Consider the following 18,209-nt stretch of genomic DNA (forward strand, 5'->3'; position numbering starts at 1 on the left):
TCTCTGAGACCATTCTTCCCAAGATCCTGCCTAATATCATTGTAATTAAATACATTCCCATTTCATCTGTTCCTGTCTTTGTCCATGGCTGTGCTAAATATCAGGGAGTTGTGGTCACCATCTCCAAAGTGCTCTGAAAGGTCAGTCACCTGACTAGGTTCGTTACCTAGTACTAGATTTAGTATGGCCTCTCCTCTAGTTGGCCTGTTGACATACTCCGTCGGGAATCCTTCCTGGACACACCTAACAAATTCTGCTCCATCTAAATCTCATGCACTAAAGTTACCAATCAATATTAGTGAAGTTGAAGTCACCCATAACAACTCTGTTATATTTGCAACTTTCCAAAATCTACTTCTTCTAGAAACTAAAAAACCTCACCTCACCACTGACTACACAACCTCAGAGAATCTGAAAACATCAGAAATAATCTTGCATTTATATTGTACCTTTTCCTGCCATGGCCAATGGGCAGCTTGTGAAGTGTGAAAGAAAAACAGAAAATGCTTCACATAGCAGTTCAGGAAGCATCTGCAGAGAGTTGATGTTTCCAGTCGACAACCTTTCATTAAAAGGGTTGTGATGGAAGATGGCAGGTCCCATATGGCAGTGCCCTCTCTGATATTCACAGGAAGGAAGTCAGCATTACCTGAGGTCAGCATATCCGCATTGATGGGAACAAATAATTTCACCTCCATCACTTCATTACGTATCCAGCTGGGTTATTCTTTCTCTAATCTTGGCAATTGCACGACAGATCTGGGCCTCGCCTCATTGAAGTAAACAAGAGCTCTGGTTAAATCATCTCAGGCATGTCAGTGTTTAGACCTGGGTTCCATGGTGATTCATGCTGTTTACTTGAATATACACAGTAGAATTTCCCAGTTCAGTGTGGAGTCTGGGTGCGAAGGGAATGTATTTTTCAGAGAATGATGTCTATTTCTCTCCAGAGTGGGAGCAGAAGCCTCAGACAGTCCAGATAATTCAGCAACAGGTAAGGGAGAAAGTGGGTCTGAGCTGTAACCAGAATATTTGTATCCTAGCTATATAGAATAATACTCAAGAGAGAGTGTCACTTAGATGTGAATAATTCCACTTTAGAGCACTTGGAAACTTTACACAAATTTCAGAATTCACTAAGTGTTAGTTGGTAATATCTTGCAGGAGTAAATAGTATCACCTAAAGCTCAGAGACAGCATGATCACAGCTGGTTCACAAGGCTGTGAGTTCAATTCCCACTTCTGCAACATGCTCAAAATCTGGACTGACCCAGCAGTGCAGTTCTGATGGAGTATGGGAGTGTGGGAAGGAAGGAGAGAAAGGGAGACGGGGTGGGGGAGAAGTGAGAGAGAGAGAGAGAGAGAGAGAGAGAGAGACTGCAAGTGCAGAACAGACAGAGCAGACGATAGACAGAGGGGCAGAGTGAAAGTGAGACAGAACATGAGCTGGGACAAAAAGAGAGAGGTGTGAGTGAGCAGTTGACAAAGAGAGAGGGGGAAACTGAAACTAAGAGCAGGGTAGGATTGTACTGGATAGTTGGATGATGGGAAAGCTCCTGGAGAGTCTTCTCTTGCAGCTCCATTTTGTTCTTTAAGTTTTTCGAAGACGTAACCAAGAAACTCAATGAAGACAGAGTAGTAGGTGGGTCTATCTATCTGTATGGAATCTTATCTACACACAAAATGCTGGGGGATCTCAGTAGGCCAGGCAGCGTCAATGGAAAAGAGTTCAGTCAATGTTCCGGCCTGGGTAGCTTGGATTTCCAACATCTGTAGATTTTCTCTTGTTTGGAATTTTATCAAAGTTAGATTGCCTGGGAGTCACAGGTTCAGTTTAGCTCAATGTTCCAACCACCTCAGGGCCAACACTTTCACAGGAGAGACATTTAACTGACTTCCACAATACTAATAAGTTTCAATCAGTCATAGGGATAAAAATTGCTGAATTCTGCAGGAAGTGGTATCAGGATAAGTAGAAAAATAATAGGATTGTCAGAGTCATTATAGATTTATGAAAGGAAATTATATTTAACAATTCTGCCTGATGTTTTAGGTTTGTGCTTGCTAAATAGATCAAGCAGAACCAGTGGAAATGGGATATTATTATGTTCTGAAGGCCTTTGATAAGATTCCACAAAAGGTTTTTAAATGAAATCAGAACGTCAGTTATTTTGTGTAGTATACTAGCGTGGGTTGAAAATTAGTTAATGGCCGGAATTACCAATTAGTTTTGGAGATGTGAGGTTAGGAGTAGGGTACAGATTCTCCGAGGTCCTAGCTGACTACATTCTATTTCAATGATTAGAAGAGAGGGTGAGTAAAAAAGATCCAGACTTACTGGTGATACAAAGTTGGGTGCCATTGCCAGTTCTGAGGAAGATGCGGAGAGATTCTGAGGATATGGACTGATTGTGAATGGCTGCAAACATGCAGATGGAATGTAATGTGAAAAAATATAGCATTACCTACTTTGACAGAAAACAAAAAAAAGGGGTATTTTTAAGCGTCAGAGATTGAAGGGTGTTGGTGTTCAAAGGGACCTGGGAGTCTTGGACATAAATCACCGAAATTTGTCACAATACAGGCAACCCCGACTTCACGGCCAGTTGGGTAACTGAGATCTGCCCTTACAGAATTCACAAATCACTATCCAAAAGTTTGAGGGGTGCAATTCTTACAGAATTTATGTGGGGGGAGAAAAGTAAATAAGTAGACACATAGTTTTTTCAGCTTGTGTTTCTTCACACGTGCACAGATGACGTGGCTTTATATAATGGAAAACACAATATCCACCATCTCCTAGGAGCACAGACCTCCTGTAACGTAAGGTTGCCTGTATGCAGTTACAGTAAACAACTTGAAAAGACAATTGCACATTGGCTTTTATTGCAAGAGGATTTGAATAAAGAGCAGAGGTCGTAACAGGAGTGTTTATTTTGAGAACCAGTGAAAGACTGTGTACAGAATGAGACTTCTTACCACTGTTCCCTCGAAGCTGCGCAGTAACTGAAATACTCCCATGTGCTAGCCTTTATTATCACACAGCCAGAATTTTTTAAAAATGTAATGTTAATATTAAGATGCAGTACAGTTTTCAGGCTGTGCTCCTAGAAGATAGTGATTTGTGAATTCTGTAAGGGCAGATCTCAGTTACCCAATTGGCCGTGAAGTAGGGGTTGCCTGTATTGTGACAAATTTCGGTGATTTATGTCCAAGACTCACAGGTCCCTTTGAACACCAACACCCTTCAATCTCTTACGCTTAAAAATACCCCTTTTTTTGTTTTCTGTCAAAGTAGGTAATGCTATATTTTTTTCACATTACATTCCATCTGCATATTTGCAGCCATTCACAATCAGTCCATCCCCGCATACAGGAAATTTCCAGCTGCCCCAAAGTCCACAAAAGCATTCACCTCTCATCTGTTCATACCCCAGGAGATCTCCATCTTCAGCGTGACACCAAAATCCGTGAGGCTGTGAGTAGTGGCTGCTCCCATCACAGACCTCCCGACACCAGATGGTCTTAACAGTTCTCTGACCGGCTGCAGCTTTGGACATTCTGTCTGCAGGTGACCTGCTTCCCCGTAGTAATAGCAGCAACCTTGACTCAAATGCCAGAACCTCTCATTGGTGGAGAGTCTTGTGCAATGGGTTTGCATGAGCTTGACAGGATCCTGAGCAGGAGATGGCCTGATCGTTGTTCGAGATTGGGGAGTAGAAATGCGATGGATTGGAGCTGGGCTTGGGCTAGCCCTCTTTGACCTCTTGAGGTTGTCCCACTTTTGCTCCGCTAAGCGATTATTGAAGTAGTCAATCAGAGCCTCTAAGTCCTCTACCTGCTCTCCCAAGGTAAGGGCATCTTTTAGTTCATCTCGCAGTCCGTGAGATACAGAGTGGCCAAGGCCTTCTTGCTCCAGCTGCTCCCTTGGGCCAAAGTCCAAACTCAATAGCATAGTTGGCTGCAGATGGATCGCCCTGACACACCTTCATCAGATGGTCCGAGCGTCAGCATGCTCTAACAGGATGATGGAATACCCTCCTCGTGGCGGCCATGAATTCCTCCAAATCTGGGTCAATCTCTGACGCTTGCTCCCAATGCGCAATGGCCCAGGCCGGGCTCTCTCAGTCAGGAGAGAGATCGTGAAGGCCACCTTTCCACACTCCATAGGAACCGGGTCAGCTGGAGTTTGAACATTGAGTGAGGAAGCTCGGGGCACCACCGAATCTCTCTGAGCTCTGCAGACTGACTGACAGCCTCATGCGAGTGACTCTGGCTTCTTCCCTGCAATAGTTGGCACGTGGCGACCATGGGGTCATGTATCTCCAAGTGCTGTCTTGAAATTTTCTTGTAGTAGCTGGTGAAGGACTCTGATACCCCGCTGGATCCATGTTAGGTTCAATTGTACTGTGATGACAGACCTAGGCGAGGATGCTTTAGGACCTAAATGCTGGAGTATCTGAGTCTAGAATTGAGCTACGAATTGAGACTGAATGAAAACAGGGTTCAAAACCAGATGCAAGACGGGAATCCAAAGTCGAGTTGATCACTGAGCACCAAAACTCTGTTCAGGTGCTCTTTAAGTATTAAAATCCTGGCACCAAAACATGGACGCCAAGTAGTGGGGTGGACCTGAATCTTTAAAGGGGCTGTGCCAGCTATCTATATTCTGGAGAGTAGGAGCACCTAAACCCCAGATGCCAGTGCGTTTGAGTGCGTATCACAACAGTGGTGGGGAAGGAGTTATTCCGAAAATGTTGAGTAGCTCCTGTACCTCCTTCTTGACGGTAGCAATGAGAAGATGACTTGTCCTAGGTGATGGGGGTCCTTAATGATGGACGCTGCCTCCAGATGAGTGCAGCTCCAACAGATCTCTGGAAGGTCTCTTGTTTGACCTGGATAGACTGGACACAGAGTGGATGTTTCCAGTAGTGGGGAAATCTAGGACCAGAGACCACAGACTCAAAACAAAAGGACATCTCTTTAGCACAACCATTAAGAGGAAATTCTTTCACCAAAGGGATGTAAATCTATGGAATTCATTGCCACAGACAGCCGTAGAGACCAAGTCAGTGGGTATATTTAAAGCAAAGCATGACAGGTTCTTCATTAGTAAAGGCGTTGAATGTTATGGGAAGAAGACAGGAAAGTGGGAGTGAGAGGGAAAAATAAATCAGCCACAATTAAATGGCAGAGCAGACTTGATGGGCTGAATGGCCTAATTCTACTCCTATGTCTTATGGTCTTATGGTCTTAGCATCCTTGACAAGGCGGCCTACTTGATTGTTGCCTTATCAACCAATGCAGGCATTCATTCCCTGCTGTTGTTACTCACTCAAAGACAGCAGCTCTCAAACCCGGCACCTCTCCCACTGAGAAGGACAGGAGCACCAACAGCTGTAGGTTCCCTCCCAGCTCTGCCTTGGAAACTTATTACCAGTCATTAACACATTTATTTATTTAGAGATACAGCGGGACAGGCCCTTCCTGCCTTTCATTCCGCACCGCCCAGTGACCTCCTGTTGAACTCCAAACTCCCTAGCCTAATCATGGGACAATTTACAATGACCAATTAACATGATAACTGGAATATCTTTGGACTGTGGGAGAAAACTGGAGCACCCAGAGCAATTCCATGCATTCCACGTGGAGGACATACAGACAGAAATGGAATTGAACTGCAAACTCCGACACCTCGAGCTACAATGGCATCATGTTAACCACATAGCTACCATGGTGCCCATGTTGAGTCTAAATCCTGGAACTCACAATGGATGGACAATAAATGGTGGGGTGGGCAAATCTTTTGCACATTCGCAGTGAGGTACAAGTACAATGAAGAACAATATCACAGGCAAGTAGATACAGACAACACGCAGAATATAAATTATACAAACATTTATACTATACTGTGAAAAAAGACGGTGCAAAAACAAGGAAAATAATGAATTCTAAATAATTTAAATGGCTTCCGTCATTTCTACTCCATTTCATTGTTTGTACTAGTCACTCAGAGAAATGTAATAAGCAGTACTACCCACATTAATAATTACTGCCGTTGGAGACTATATGAATCAAATGACATTCACCACATCCTTCTCCTAACACTGACTCATTAACGCCCTCAAGTGGAGGAATGAAAGTTGCAGCAGAATTGTCAAATAATTCATAGCAAAAGCTCGAATCCTCCATGGTCTGTGAAAAACACAACATTCAGCTTGATTTAAACTCGTTCAACAAGTGAGCTCTATAGGAAATAAAATCATTTACCAAACAGCAATCAATTCACCATCGGAGGGTGAAGAAATACTGGGGGAGGTAATAAGATGATGAATTGCCAGTCCAATTGAATTTGGGGTGAGGCGAGATGAGGGAGTGGAATTGGAGATGGATTTGTGTGAGGAGAGGAGTTTGAAGAGGCGACTTTGAAGTGAGGCTTTTGAGGAGAGGAGTATAGCCCGTCCTCAGTGTACTTTGGGAAATGTGTTGTACAGGTGAATGCACAGCAAATTTGCTCCAGGGTAGAAAGATCTCCCAAGGTCCCGTTTTAATAGATGATTCCAGAGGTGAGCAGGTCAGTGAATTTTCTCACCAGATCTGGGCCATTTTTGCAGTTTTTGGTGGAGGAAGCTGTTATGTGTGTGTTGTCTTCTGCAGCAGGAATAGCTAGGGTCTGCTCTGGAGACTTATGTCCACGTCCTGCTCCGGCCCAGCCTGGATGTAGAGGGTTTGTCTTCCTAGGCCTCGGCCTTTTGTGACTCCTCCTTCGTGTAATTCCAGTCTCTCTGCTTTCCTGCAGGTTCCCCAACATCCAGCGACTATAATCCAGCAGCTCCCTGCACCCCAGCAGCCTCAGATCCCATTAGACAGGAATGGACACATGAAGGAAGGTAAGGTGTTCTCCAGCATCAGTAGGTGGGAGTTGGCTCCATGAAGCTGTAGGTCTGAGTCTAACTCTAGGGATCATGAGGAATTGCTGAGTGATGAATCTTAGTGGGAACGACAACGTTGGTCGGCTGCCAGGTTGCACATTAATCTCTAACGCTGCTTGTTAGATGCATTGGGAGAAGTTGCTTCTGGCTCACAATCACAGCTGGATACAATGCTTTTTTCCTTTTGTTTGCTGATGTGGCTCTTAAGACCCAGCCCATAAACTTCCCTGAAACAAATGGGCTTGGATCAGCAGGACTGAGCTGTCATGGGTTCATTTGTTGCCCATCACGTTGCCCTTGGGATTAAAAATGGAGGGCTGGAAACACTCAGCGGGTCAGACAGCGTGCATGGAGATTCAACATTCCAAAACCCTGAGTCAGAACTGGTTCTTGTGGAAGATCATCGAGTGGAAATGTGAACTCTTCTCCTCTCTCTGCAGATGTTGCTCGGCGCATTTTCAAAGTCCCCTCTTCATCACTCACTCTATTGTCTCTCTGATGTTCCTACACAATACTTCCACTCCAGTGTTTCTCTGCCTGAGATAAGAGGATCTTTACCTGGTATCATTCCTGTGTAGCCCCTGCCCTGGGAAAATGTGATGGGACAGTGTAGAGAGAACTTAACTCTGTCCAACCTTACTGCCTTTGCCCAGGAATATGTGACAGGAGAGTATAGGGGAAACAGTTTACCCATGCTGTCTCTAACCTGATTTCCTTAAGGTTGTTATAGCTGGGGGAGATAGTGGGGAATAAGGTCCCACTACCTATTAAATGCTCCCAATGACATGCATCTCAAATTGCCTCTGACAACCAAGTCCAGCACCTCGCCTTCATGTGTGGTTTAGACACTAAGTCCGACAAAACCGTTTCTACTGATAGAAGAAAGGGCAAAGACGGGTTACTGGCGCCTTAAAACCAGTCACTTCAGGTAGATGGGGCTCATCAGCCGTGGTTGGCAGCTCACCTCAGGGAAGGAAAACTCTGATCTCAAACCTCTGCTGCCTTGCGGCTAAACCCACTCATGTAGAGGGCTTCAGGAGTGAACCCCAAGGGAAAATCTGAGCTGGAGTCCCTCAAGCAGTCTGACATTAAGTTCCATGCTGGTGCCAAATTGCATTGGTCTCTGTCATTTCATTTGGATTCATCAGTTGTGTGGAGAGGATGAGCCTGCTGCAGGGGCAGATCTTACTCTCTACATCGTACTGCCCTGGCTTCCGTATCACGTAGACAATCTCGATGCAATATTCCATGGTTGATCCCAACCAATGGAAGGCCTCTCCCCTAACTGTGTAGAGTGAGCTTTAATCTCTACCTAATCCATGATGTCTCAGGTCTCGAGAGGCATCGGTGAGGAGGCTGCACAGCGGTTAGGTAGGTATGGTAAAATCCTTCACTTTTCTCCATTTTATTTGGTGGCTTAGAGATCAGGCTGGATCATAAGCCCCTCCTGCAGACTGGGGAGATGAAAGAAACTTCCTGTCTCCCTGGTGACTGCGCCTACGAGACGTGTGTCCAGCTGCAGCTCCTGACTGATCGACTGCATCCAGCAGCTGGACTCACTCGGGGTCATCCGTGATACTGAGGGTATCAGAGACCGGAGCTTTAGTGAGGTGGTCGCACAGAAGGTGCAGGCTGCTGGCAGCTGGATGACCACTAACAGAACTAGTGAGTAGACAGGTAGCACTGCAGCTGTAAAACAACAGATTCCCCATGATAATAAATCAATCTGGTTCTGTGACCATTCCCCTCAGTTATAAGTACCTTGTTTTGGATAGGTTTGGACAGGGAGGGTTTCAGCGGAGAGCAGTAGCCAGCACCATGGCAGCACAACTGTCTTTGAGGGCAGAGAGGAGACATGGAGAGTGACAGGAGACCCGATAGTTCTGTGGTCGAGACTGAGACCGTGATGGTATGTTGCCTCCCTGTTGTCAGGGTCAGGTGGCTGCAGAATGCACTCATTGGCAGCGATGACAAAGGTAGAAAAAGGGATGTGGTCCTGCTGAATGAACATAGCAAGACATCAAGGGCTGTCATCTACTGTATGGATTAGTCACGGTGCCACAAGCTAGTGAGGGCAGGAATGGGGTAGTGCAATTGGATGTGTGACTGAGGAGCTGATGCAGGAGGCAGAGATTCAGGCTCTTGGACCACTGGGAGCATCAGTGACATGAACAAGTGGGACAGGTTGCACCTGAACTGGAGGAGGACCAGAGTCCTGGCCTAAAGCTACTCAGGAGGGTTTAAACTTGCTTAACAAGAGGGAAAACTCAAAAGTAGTTGTGTGGCAGATGAGATAGTTGAGGCAAATATATAAATCAAATTAAGTAAGTCGAGGAGCTAGGACAGGCAGCAGTGAGTGTGGAAGGTGTGGCAGACTAAACTGCATTAATTTTGATGTAAGAACTGTGACAGATAAAGCAGAGGGGCTCAGTGTGTGGATTGCTACATGGGGCTGAGTTATTACAGCTATAACAGAAACATGACTGAGGGATGGGCAGGTCTGGCAGCTCACTGGTCCAGGCTATAGGAGTAACAAAGGAAAAGGCAAGAATGCAGAGAAGGTTGCATTTTTAGTCAGAGAGATCATTGCAGCAGTGGAGCCACATCCACTGAAGACGTATGGGTTGAACTTAGAAGGGGTGATCACTTTGATGGGATTGTCCTGTGGGCCCATAAGTAGTCAGCAGGAATTAGAGCAGCGAATATGCAGGAGTACTAGGGCTGTAATTGTCAGTGATATACACTTCCCTAAAATTGTCTGGGGCTGACACAGTGCTGAAAGATGGGATAGAATTTGTTAAGTGTCTCCAGAATAGTTTTCTCAAGTAATAAGTAACACTTGACTTTAGAGTCATGGGTAGAGTCACAAAGAATGGTAACAGGTCCTTCAGTCTAAATGGTCCAGGACAACCAAGATGCTCCATCCAAGCTAGTCCCATTTAACAATAGTTGACCCATAGCCTTCTATTGGATAATGAGGCCAGGCAAAGTGAACATGTAGACAATTGTAGACAAAGTGATGAAGAAGGCATGTGGTATACTTACCTTCATTGGATGGAGCATTAAGTGCACGAGTTGGGATGTCCTTCTGTATTTGCTGTTGGTTTAACAGCACCTGGAATCTTCTAGCACCATACAGTAGAAAGGATGTGAATAAACAGAAATCTTGCTGGAGATGGAGGGCTTGAATGAGACTGGAAAGGCTGAGAATGTTTTCCCCAGACTGAAGGAGGCTGATAAGATGGATGGTCATAGTCTTTTTCCCAGGGTAGGGAAGTCTAAAACTAGAGGAGGTAGATGTAATATGAGATGGGAAAAGAGTTAAAGGGGATCTAAGGGGTGCATTTTTCACACTGAGGGTGGTGGGTATGTGGAATGAGCAGCCAGAGGTGGTACCTTTATGTTTGACAGGTTCATGAATTGGAAAATGAAAATTTTAGAGTGATATGGGTCGAGTACAGGCAAATGGGATTAGTTCAGGAAGGCAGTTTGGTTGACATGAATGAGTTGGGCTGAAGGGCCTGATTATGTGCTGCATGTATCCATGACAGTACAGTGGGAGTCTTACTCTGCATTTAACCAATGATCTCCCAGTTTGGATGTGTGTGATAGGGCACTAACCAATAAGGTGGTCAAATAACTTTGACATATACATGTGTACAAATTACTAAAATGAGCAGGATCTGGTACACGGAATAATTTGGGATAATAATGAAATGGATATGACAAGGAGGTTAAGGGAGTTTTTAAAGACTAAATACAAGATATTCATGAGAAATCATTCTTGAGGGAAGACTCAGTCTGTTCTTTCAGCTCCTATCCCTGATGTGTGGTTCACTTGGTGGGCGTGCCTGTAATCCTGATGGTCACTGCATTTCCTTCCTCAGAGTTGGTGGAGTTGATGATGATACAGAACGCGCAGATGCACCAGGTGATCATGAACAACATCACCATGGCCGCACTCTCCAGCTTCGGGTACAATACGCAGCCCCAGTCTGCCAATCAGGTCAGAGGTCACTCACTTTCAAACCCCCCCCCCCCCACCCCTACCAACATGCCTGTAACCTACCTGTGAGCCATGGCTTAGCGTTGGCACTGCAGTCAGGGTTTGGAAATCCATCCTTGAGACATCGGGCATCTGTGAAGTACAAGGGGTGATTGATAAATTTGTGGCCTAAGGTAGAGGGAGTCAATTTTAGAAAACCCGGCACATTTATTTTTCAACATAGTCCCCTCCTACACTTAGTCCAGTGGTTGTGGAGCATACGGATCCCCTCTTTGTAGAAGTGGTCCATAGCAGGGCTGATTGATAATTTTGTGGCCTAAGGTAGAAGGAGATGAGTTATTAACTTCAAACTTTCTGCATAATCACTCAAAGAGTTGAACTGCACGTGCATGTAATGTGAGCTGTATAACTCATCTCCTTCTACATTAGGCCATGAACTTATTTCTGGAGGTTCACGATGCCAACTTCTACAAAGAAGGGATCCGTATGCTCCACGACCGCTGGACTAAGTGTGTAAATGCAGGAGGGGACTATGTTGAAAAATAAATGTGCTAGGTTTTCTAAAATTGACTCCTTCTACCTAAGGCCATGAACTTGTCAATCACCCCCATACTATGCTGTTGTGATCTTGTAGAGATGAGGAGAAATTTTTTTAGCCAGAGGGTCGTGGATTTATGGAATTCGTAGTCCCCTCCTACACTTAGTCCAGTGGTTGTGGAGCATACGGATCCCCTCTTTGTAGAAGTGGTCCATAGCAGGGCTGATTGATAATTTTGTGGCCTAAGGTAGAAGGAGATGAGTTATTAACTTCAAACTTTCTGCATAATCACTCAAAGAGTTGAACTGCACATGCATGTAATGTGAGCTGTATAACTCATCTCCTTCTACATTAGGCCATGAACTTATTTCTGGAGGTTCACGATGCCAACTTCTACAAAGAAGGGATCCGTATGCTCCACGACCGCTGGACTAAGTGTGTAAATGCAGGAGGGGACTATGTTGAAAAATAAATGTGCTAGGTTTTCTAAAATTGACTCCTTCTACCTAAGGCCATGAACTTGTCAATCACCCCCATACTATGCTGTTGTGATCTTGTAGAGATGAGGAGAAATTTTTTTAGCCAGAGGGTCGTGGATTTATGGAATTCGTTGCCACATACAGCTGTGGAGGCCCAATCATTGAGGGTGTTTAAGAAGGAGATTGATAGGTATCTAATTAGTCAGGGTAACAAGGGATATGGGGAAAAAGCCGGAAGTTGGAACTAGATGAGAGAATAGTTTAGCTCATGGTGGAGTGGCAGAGCAGACTCAATGGGCAAAATGGCCTACTTCTGCTCCTTTGTCTTGTGATCTTGTAAGTGTCACCATCAGAGCGAGTTGCTAATGTTGAAGACTTGTTTACATTTTCAGAGGTCACCAGAGATCTCATGTCATGGCCTGATCAATATGCATCTCTCAAAACGCATCACGTAAAGCAGATGTCAGTCGCTGCTCAGTTATCCCACTGTATTGGGCGTGGCAGGTGGCAGTTAATCAAATGCGGCATTAACCAAAAGTCAGCCAGGGTGTCCTTGTAGTGTTGCCCTGGTGTCAGTCTGTGTGCTCCCTTGGGAGTATTCATTATTGGAGCTTTCACTCTCTCTACTCTGATGCTTTCATTTGAAAGATCAGGCTTACAACCTAAACCACTTCCATTCACAGCTGTACACTGCCAAATGCTCACGTTGCAAAGGTACAAGAGACTGCAGATGCTGGAAGCTGGAGCAATACTCAATCTTTTGAAGGAACTCGGCTGGTTGAATGCAGGATTTTGACCTGAAACATTAACAATTTCTTTCTTCTCTCAGCTGCTGCTCAACCCACTGAGTTCCTCCAGCAGATTGTAGAAAAAAGGTCAATTTTTCAGATCTGAGACCCTTCATTGGGACGATGGAGGAAAGAAAATAAGCTAGTTTTCAGTTGCAGAGGAAATATGCAGGTTGAGGGTAGTGTTCAGCAAAGTGCTTGCTCTATCTGCATTTGGCAAGTAGAGGAGACCATTCAAAAGAGTCTGATTGAATCTTCTCTCAAAGTTCAAAGTAAATTTATTAACAAAGTATAACAAGTATATGTCATCATATACTACCCTGAGATTCATTTTCTTGCAGGCATTCATGGTAGAACAGAGAAATACAATAGCATCATTGAAAAGCTACACACAAACAATTCATCACCATCTTTGATTCAGCCAACAACGATGGTGTCGTCTGCAAATTTAAATATGGCATTGGAGCTTGTCTTAGTCACACAGTCATAGGTGTAAAGCGAGTAGAGCGGGGGGCTAAGCACACATCCCTGTGCTGGTGGTGATTGTGTGGGGGATGTCATTGCCAATCCAAACTGACTGGGGTCTGCAAGTGAGAAAATCGAGGATATTGAGGCCGAGGTCTTGGATCTTATTGATAAGTTCTGAGAGGGTGATAGTGTTGAATGCCAAGCTGTAGTCAGTGAACTCACAGGAGACTGGGAGGGAGGCGAGAGGCAAGATTAGGGGTGTACATACTGTATGCTTAACAGAAAGATATCAGATCTAAGAAAACTACTCATGTGTACTGTCTTTTATGTGTTGCATTTAGAATCCTGTATTAATCAGAATGGAAGAGAGTGAGCCGGACCCAGTTTATTACCATCACTATGAGCTCTGGCAGTACCCTTCGTATCCCTCTTGGCCAACACTGCCACCTCAGATGTACCACACGACGAGTCTACAGCAGGAGAACTGGCAGCCAACAGTACGGCACATCAGCAGGGACGGGCCTTTGAACCCCCGGAGAGAGTTGTAGGTATTCACAGACTTCTCACTCACTGATGTCATCACTGGGCATGCTGTAATCTCTTATTCCTGCTAGTGATGACGTCAGTATCCTAGACCCAGTAATTCTTATTTCTCCCTACAGCCTTTCTCCCCATAGAGGCGTGTTAGAGGTTCTATTATCTGTGGAATGCTGATAATCTTCTAAGGGCCTTTGACCAGATGCAAGTTAATGTATGGTGCTTTTCAGCGCATTGGAACTCTTTAGTGAGGCCCTTAATCATGGATTCGTTAACTGATTCGCACTGTAACCTCTCATCCCAAATCCTAGATCTATCTTTGTGGAAACCTCGAGCCTCCCAATCTGGGGAGGAGAGGTTCCACTAAGGTTCCTCTGTCACAAAGTCAGAAGTGGGTATGTTCACCATGATCGCCAACGTTCAGTTCCATTTGCCACTCCTCCACTGATGAGGCAGCCCACACCTACAGGCACCAAGATCTTTGAGCAAAGGGAATATTAGTAAGTGTGCACAAGATTCTGACAAGGTTTAAGTCAAGGAGTCAAAGAAAGCTAGACTGCACAAAGACAAGGGGATACGGATGTAAGTATTTTAGCAAAACTTGGAGGAAAATAAAGAGGAACCTCTCAAAGGCAGTGAGTGTTTAGAATACAGTGTTTGATGTCCAAAAGGTTGGTGCCATTAGAAACTATCAATGCTAGCAGAAGAATTTGGATCAGGACTTGAGGGTGAGAAACTTAGGGCTGGAGTAATAAATCAGTTTAGCTCTGCCATGAATGGTCCCAAGCCTGGTTGCAAAAAGATGAGGGTTGGGTATGGGACTGCCAATGCCATTCCATTAAAAAAAAACAGTGCTACATTAGCAACAACAGAAACATTAAAGACCTCATCCCTGGGAGAGGAAGGATACCCTAAAAAGATTGGCTACACCTGGGATAACTTGAAAGACTGGCCCAGAACAGAGGACTCTAGTGAGCTACTGTTGACAGCCTATGCCCAGTAAGGGTGATGGGGGTTAGGTAAGTAAGTAATAGACTAGTTTAGGGTCAGGGTTAAGGTTAGGACTAATGAGATTTCTCTTCAGAGAGATGGGTGGAACGCCCTCTTTCTATGCTATGGTGACTCCACAAGTTTCATTGAAAGGAGACTATGGGTTTAAAAGTGAAGACATCTGGTGTGTGAACAGAATAAAGCTGATCCACTGAGCAACCTGCAATTCTGCAAACCCCAGTCAGATCAGATGGTGAATTTGCTAAAAGTGTTTCATGTTTAACCAGACTTGTTGGATTGTTGTCTTCTAGTCAAGCCGTCCCCCCACCACCTCCACCAAGTGCCACAGGGACAGTGGGAGCAGATGTCCTTCCAGCCTCAGGTAAGCAGGAATTGCCTCACACTCTGACATAATGTCCCATAGACTGCCCTTTCCTCTGTACTCCTCCTGGATCTGTGGGGAAAGTCAGCACTAAGGTGGTCTTTACTTTAGCCGGAGTTCCCCTGTGGGTATTACAGTAGTGCAGAGGTGGAAACATGGTCTCTCAGATCCAGTGACCTGGCTTCAATCTGGAGCTCTGGTGATGCCTCTGTGGAGTTAACACGACCATGTGGATTTCCCTTGGGTGCTCCGGTTTCCTCCCACATCTCAAAGTTGTGCAGATTAGTTGCTGTAAGTTACGCTCAGTGTGTGGCGAGTGGTAGGACCCACGAAAAGGGGAATTGATGGGAAGGCAGGGAAAATTAAATGGATTAGTGTAGGAATAGTGTAAATGGCTGGTTAATGGGCATTGCTAACTCTGTGGGCCAAAGGGCCTGTTTCCATACTATATCTCACTGAGTCTCTGACTCTAGAACCCCTCACAATGGAGTGGCCCTCAAATCCCTGTAATTCACACTGCCCTGCCCAAGAATACTTCACTTGGGCTGCAAAGTCCCAGCAAGATCACAGATGCAGGCACACCAACACCACCAGCTGTGGCCTGTACGGAGGACATAACAGAGAACCAAACGCTGGTAGCCTCTTTTGCACTGTCTGAAGGAAGAAATTATATACCTGGAGAGAAAGAAATCGTAAAGTGGATGACTCTCTCCAGAGAAGAAACTTTGAGTATCTCCAAAACTGCTGATCTCCTGGGATTTTCACGCACAACAGTCTTGAGAGTTTACAGAGAACGGTGCGAAAAACAAAAAAAAACATACAGAAACCTGGTTAATGAAAGGTCAGAGGAGAATGGCCAGGCTGGTTCAAGCTGACAGGAAGGTGACAGTAACTCAAATAACCACACGTTACAACAGTGGTGTGCAGAAGAACATCTCTGAATGCACAACACGTCGAACCTTGAAGCAGTTGGGCTCCAGCAGTAGAAGACTCAGTGGCCACTTTATTAGGTAAAAGAATATATATTTTACATAGTGTGTGGATCTGGAACACACTGCCTGCACGTAGTGAGGATAGGTTCCATTGTGATCTTCAAAAAAAGAATTAGATGATGGAATATGATGATGGAATGAGCTCTTTTTGGTTTTCTGCTGCAGAATTCATTCAATGTTTTGATGAGAATCAAGAGGGCATTATGCAGAGTGTCAGTTTAGATTGTGGAGCTGGAGCTGAGCTCTGCAAAGTAACTAGATCTTGTTTATTTAAATTTAGAGTTGTTACCTGTAAATGTCGTTACCAGATAATTTCCCATTGTATGTTCATAATTGAAAGGATAATGTATTATATTGAAAGACTTCATATGAAGAGTGTTTCATGGCTCTGGGCCTATACTCACTGGAATTCAGGAGAATGAAAGGGGATTACATGGAAACCTATCGAGCATTGAAAGGCCTCAATACAGTGGATGTGGAGAGGATGTTTCCTGTGGTGCTGGAGTCTAGTACCAGAGGACACAGCCTCGGAATAGAGGGATATCAATTTAGAATGCAAATAAGAGGGATTTCTTTAGCCAGAGAGTGGTGAGTCTGTGGAATTCTTTGCCACAGGCAGCTATGGAGGCCAAATCTTTATGTATATTTAAGGCAGAGGTTGATAGATTCTTGATTAGTCAGGGCATGGAGGGATACAGGGAGAAGGCAGGAGACTGGGGCTGAGAGCAAAAATTAGATCAGCCTTAATGGAAAGGTAGAGCCAACTTGATGCGCCAAATGACCTCATTCTGCTCCTATATCTTATGGTCTTGTATGTTGGTGGTAGCTGCTGTGGTTTTGTTACTGTTTTATAAATATAGCAGAATGGTACACTGGGTCTCTATGTACTTTAAACAAACTAATTGTGCTTCTGATATGACTTTTGATACATTTTTGTACATCAACCATTGCCACTACTTGGACGTTGCCTGCAATGATTACAGACGTTTGATTAGAAGCTCAGCCCTGTTGAATAATAGTGTAGAAGAACCTATAGGTACACTTCTCGGCACACTTCCATATCGCAGTGATTTTCCCCCAAATGCACAGCTTCCTGATTTCCACCACCCTGTGTGTGAAGGGGGCCTACACACCCTACTTCTCATATAAGACCCTTTTGCAGGTTTATCTTTAAACCAAAGTCTTGGCCATTTCAACCAATGAAATGTGTTACGCTCTGTCAATTTTTTTGTTTGCAAAAGCTCGAGTGGAAGACGGTTCAAGTTAAAGGCGTGATGTAAATGTGGTTATTGTGAATCTGCAGGAAAGATGAGACAAGTAGTGGAGTGTAGCTCCAATTAGGTTCATCCAAATTTTCCCAATGTAAAAGTAAAAGGCCACACTTACATCACACTGTACATACTCTCTGAATGCGCTTTCCAGCCAGTTTGTGGGCTCCATGGTCATCGCTTCGACTGACATTAACTGATACCCCTGTTCTTTGCTCTGCAGAGTACTACGACATGGCTGATGACCAGGTATGACAGGCCTCTTCAGCTCCATGAGGATCGTTCATTGACCACACATCCAGCTCAACACCTGACGAAACTCAAAGACCTGGGAGACGACTCTGTTAATGTCCCAATAAATAGGCACTTGGTCAAAGATAGGCACTTTTGCTTAAGACCTTTTGTTTCGTGGTCCCAGCTACATTCTTGATATTCTACCATTTGATGCACTTTCACTGCAGCTCAGAGAATAAATCAGAGAACATTCGCAGACCAAAATGAAATACAGAGCTGATAGCAGTGGTGAAGGGTTCCGGCTGCACCTGGGCTTGGAACAGCTTTGATGTCTTTCACTGATGGAGTATCTGGGAGAGAGGAAGGGCTGGAATAAGCAGAGGACAGTAAGGGAGTTGATGCAGAGTGCAGCTGGAGAGTGGAATGGGAATGGGGATCAGGATGGATAAGAAGGTGGGGGAGGAGAAGGGCTGAGTGTGTAGAGAGAGCAGAATATGTAGTGCAGGGGAGTGGTGCATTTGGAGTGCAGGGGAAGGAAAGAAGTCAGAGTATATAGAGGGGGTGGGGAGGAGTGAAGTCAGACTGTGTGAGGTGG

At 44.8% G+C, this 18,209-nt stretch overlaps 1 protein-coding gene across 1 annotated transcript; it reads left to right on the forward strand.

Moving 5' to 3' along the window:
- Window positions 1-838: 838 nt before the first annotated feature.
- On the forward strand, window positions 839-17,766 carry LOC132384566 (proline-rich protein 29-like). The gene is made up of 6 exons (XM_059955755.1): window positions 839-994; window positions 6,800-6,890; window positions 10,820-10,938; window positions 13,553-13,755; window positions 15,050-15,120; window positions 17,604-17,766. The coding sequence occupies exons 1-6, from the start codon at window positions 914-916 to the stop codon at window positions 17,633-17,635; spliced, it is 597 nt and encodes a 198-aa protein (XP_059811738.1). The 5' UTR covers window positions 839-913; the 3' UTR covers window positions 17,636-17,766.
- The last annotated feature ends 443 nt before the right edge of the window (window positions 17,767-18,209 follow it).

This window comes from Hypanus sabinus, chromosome X1, assembly GCF_030144855.1.
Source record: "Hypanus sabinus isolate sHypSab1 chromosome X1, sHypSab1.hap1, whole genome shotgun sequence".
Taxonomy (NCBI): Eukaryota; Metazoa; Chordata; class Chondrichthyes; order Myliobatiformes; family Dasyatidae; genus Hypanus; species Hypanus sabinus.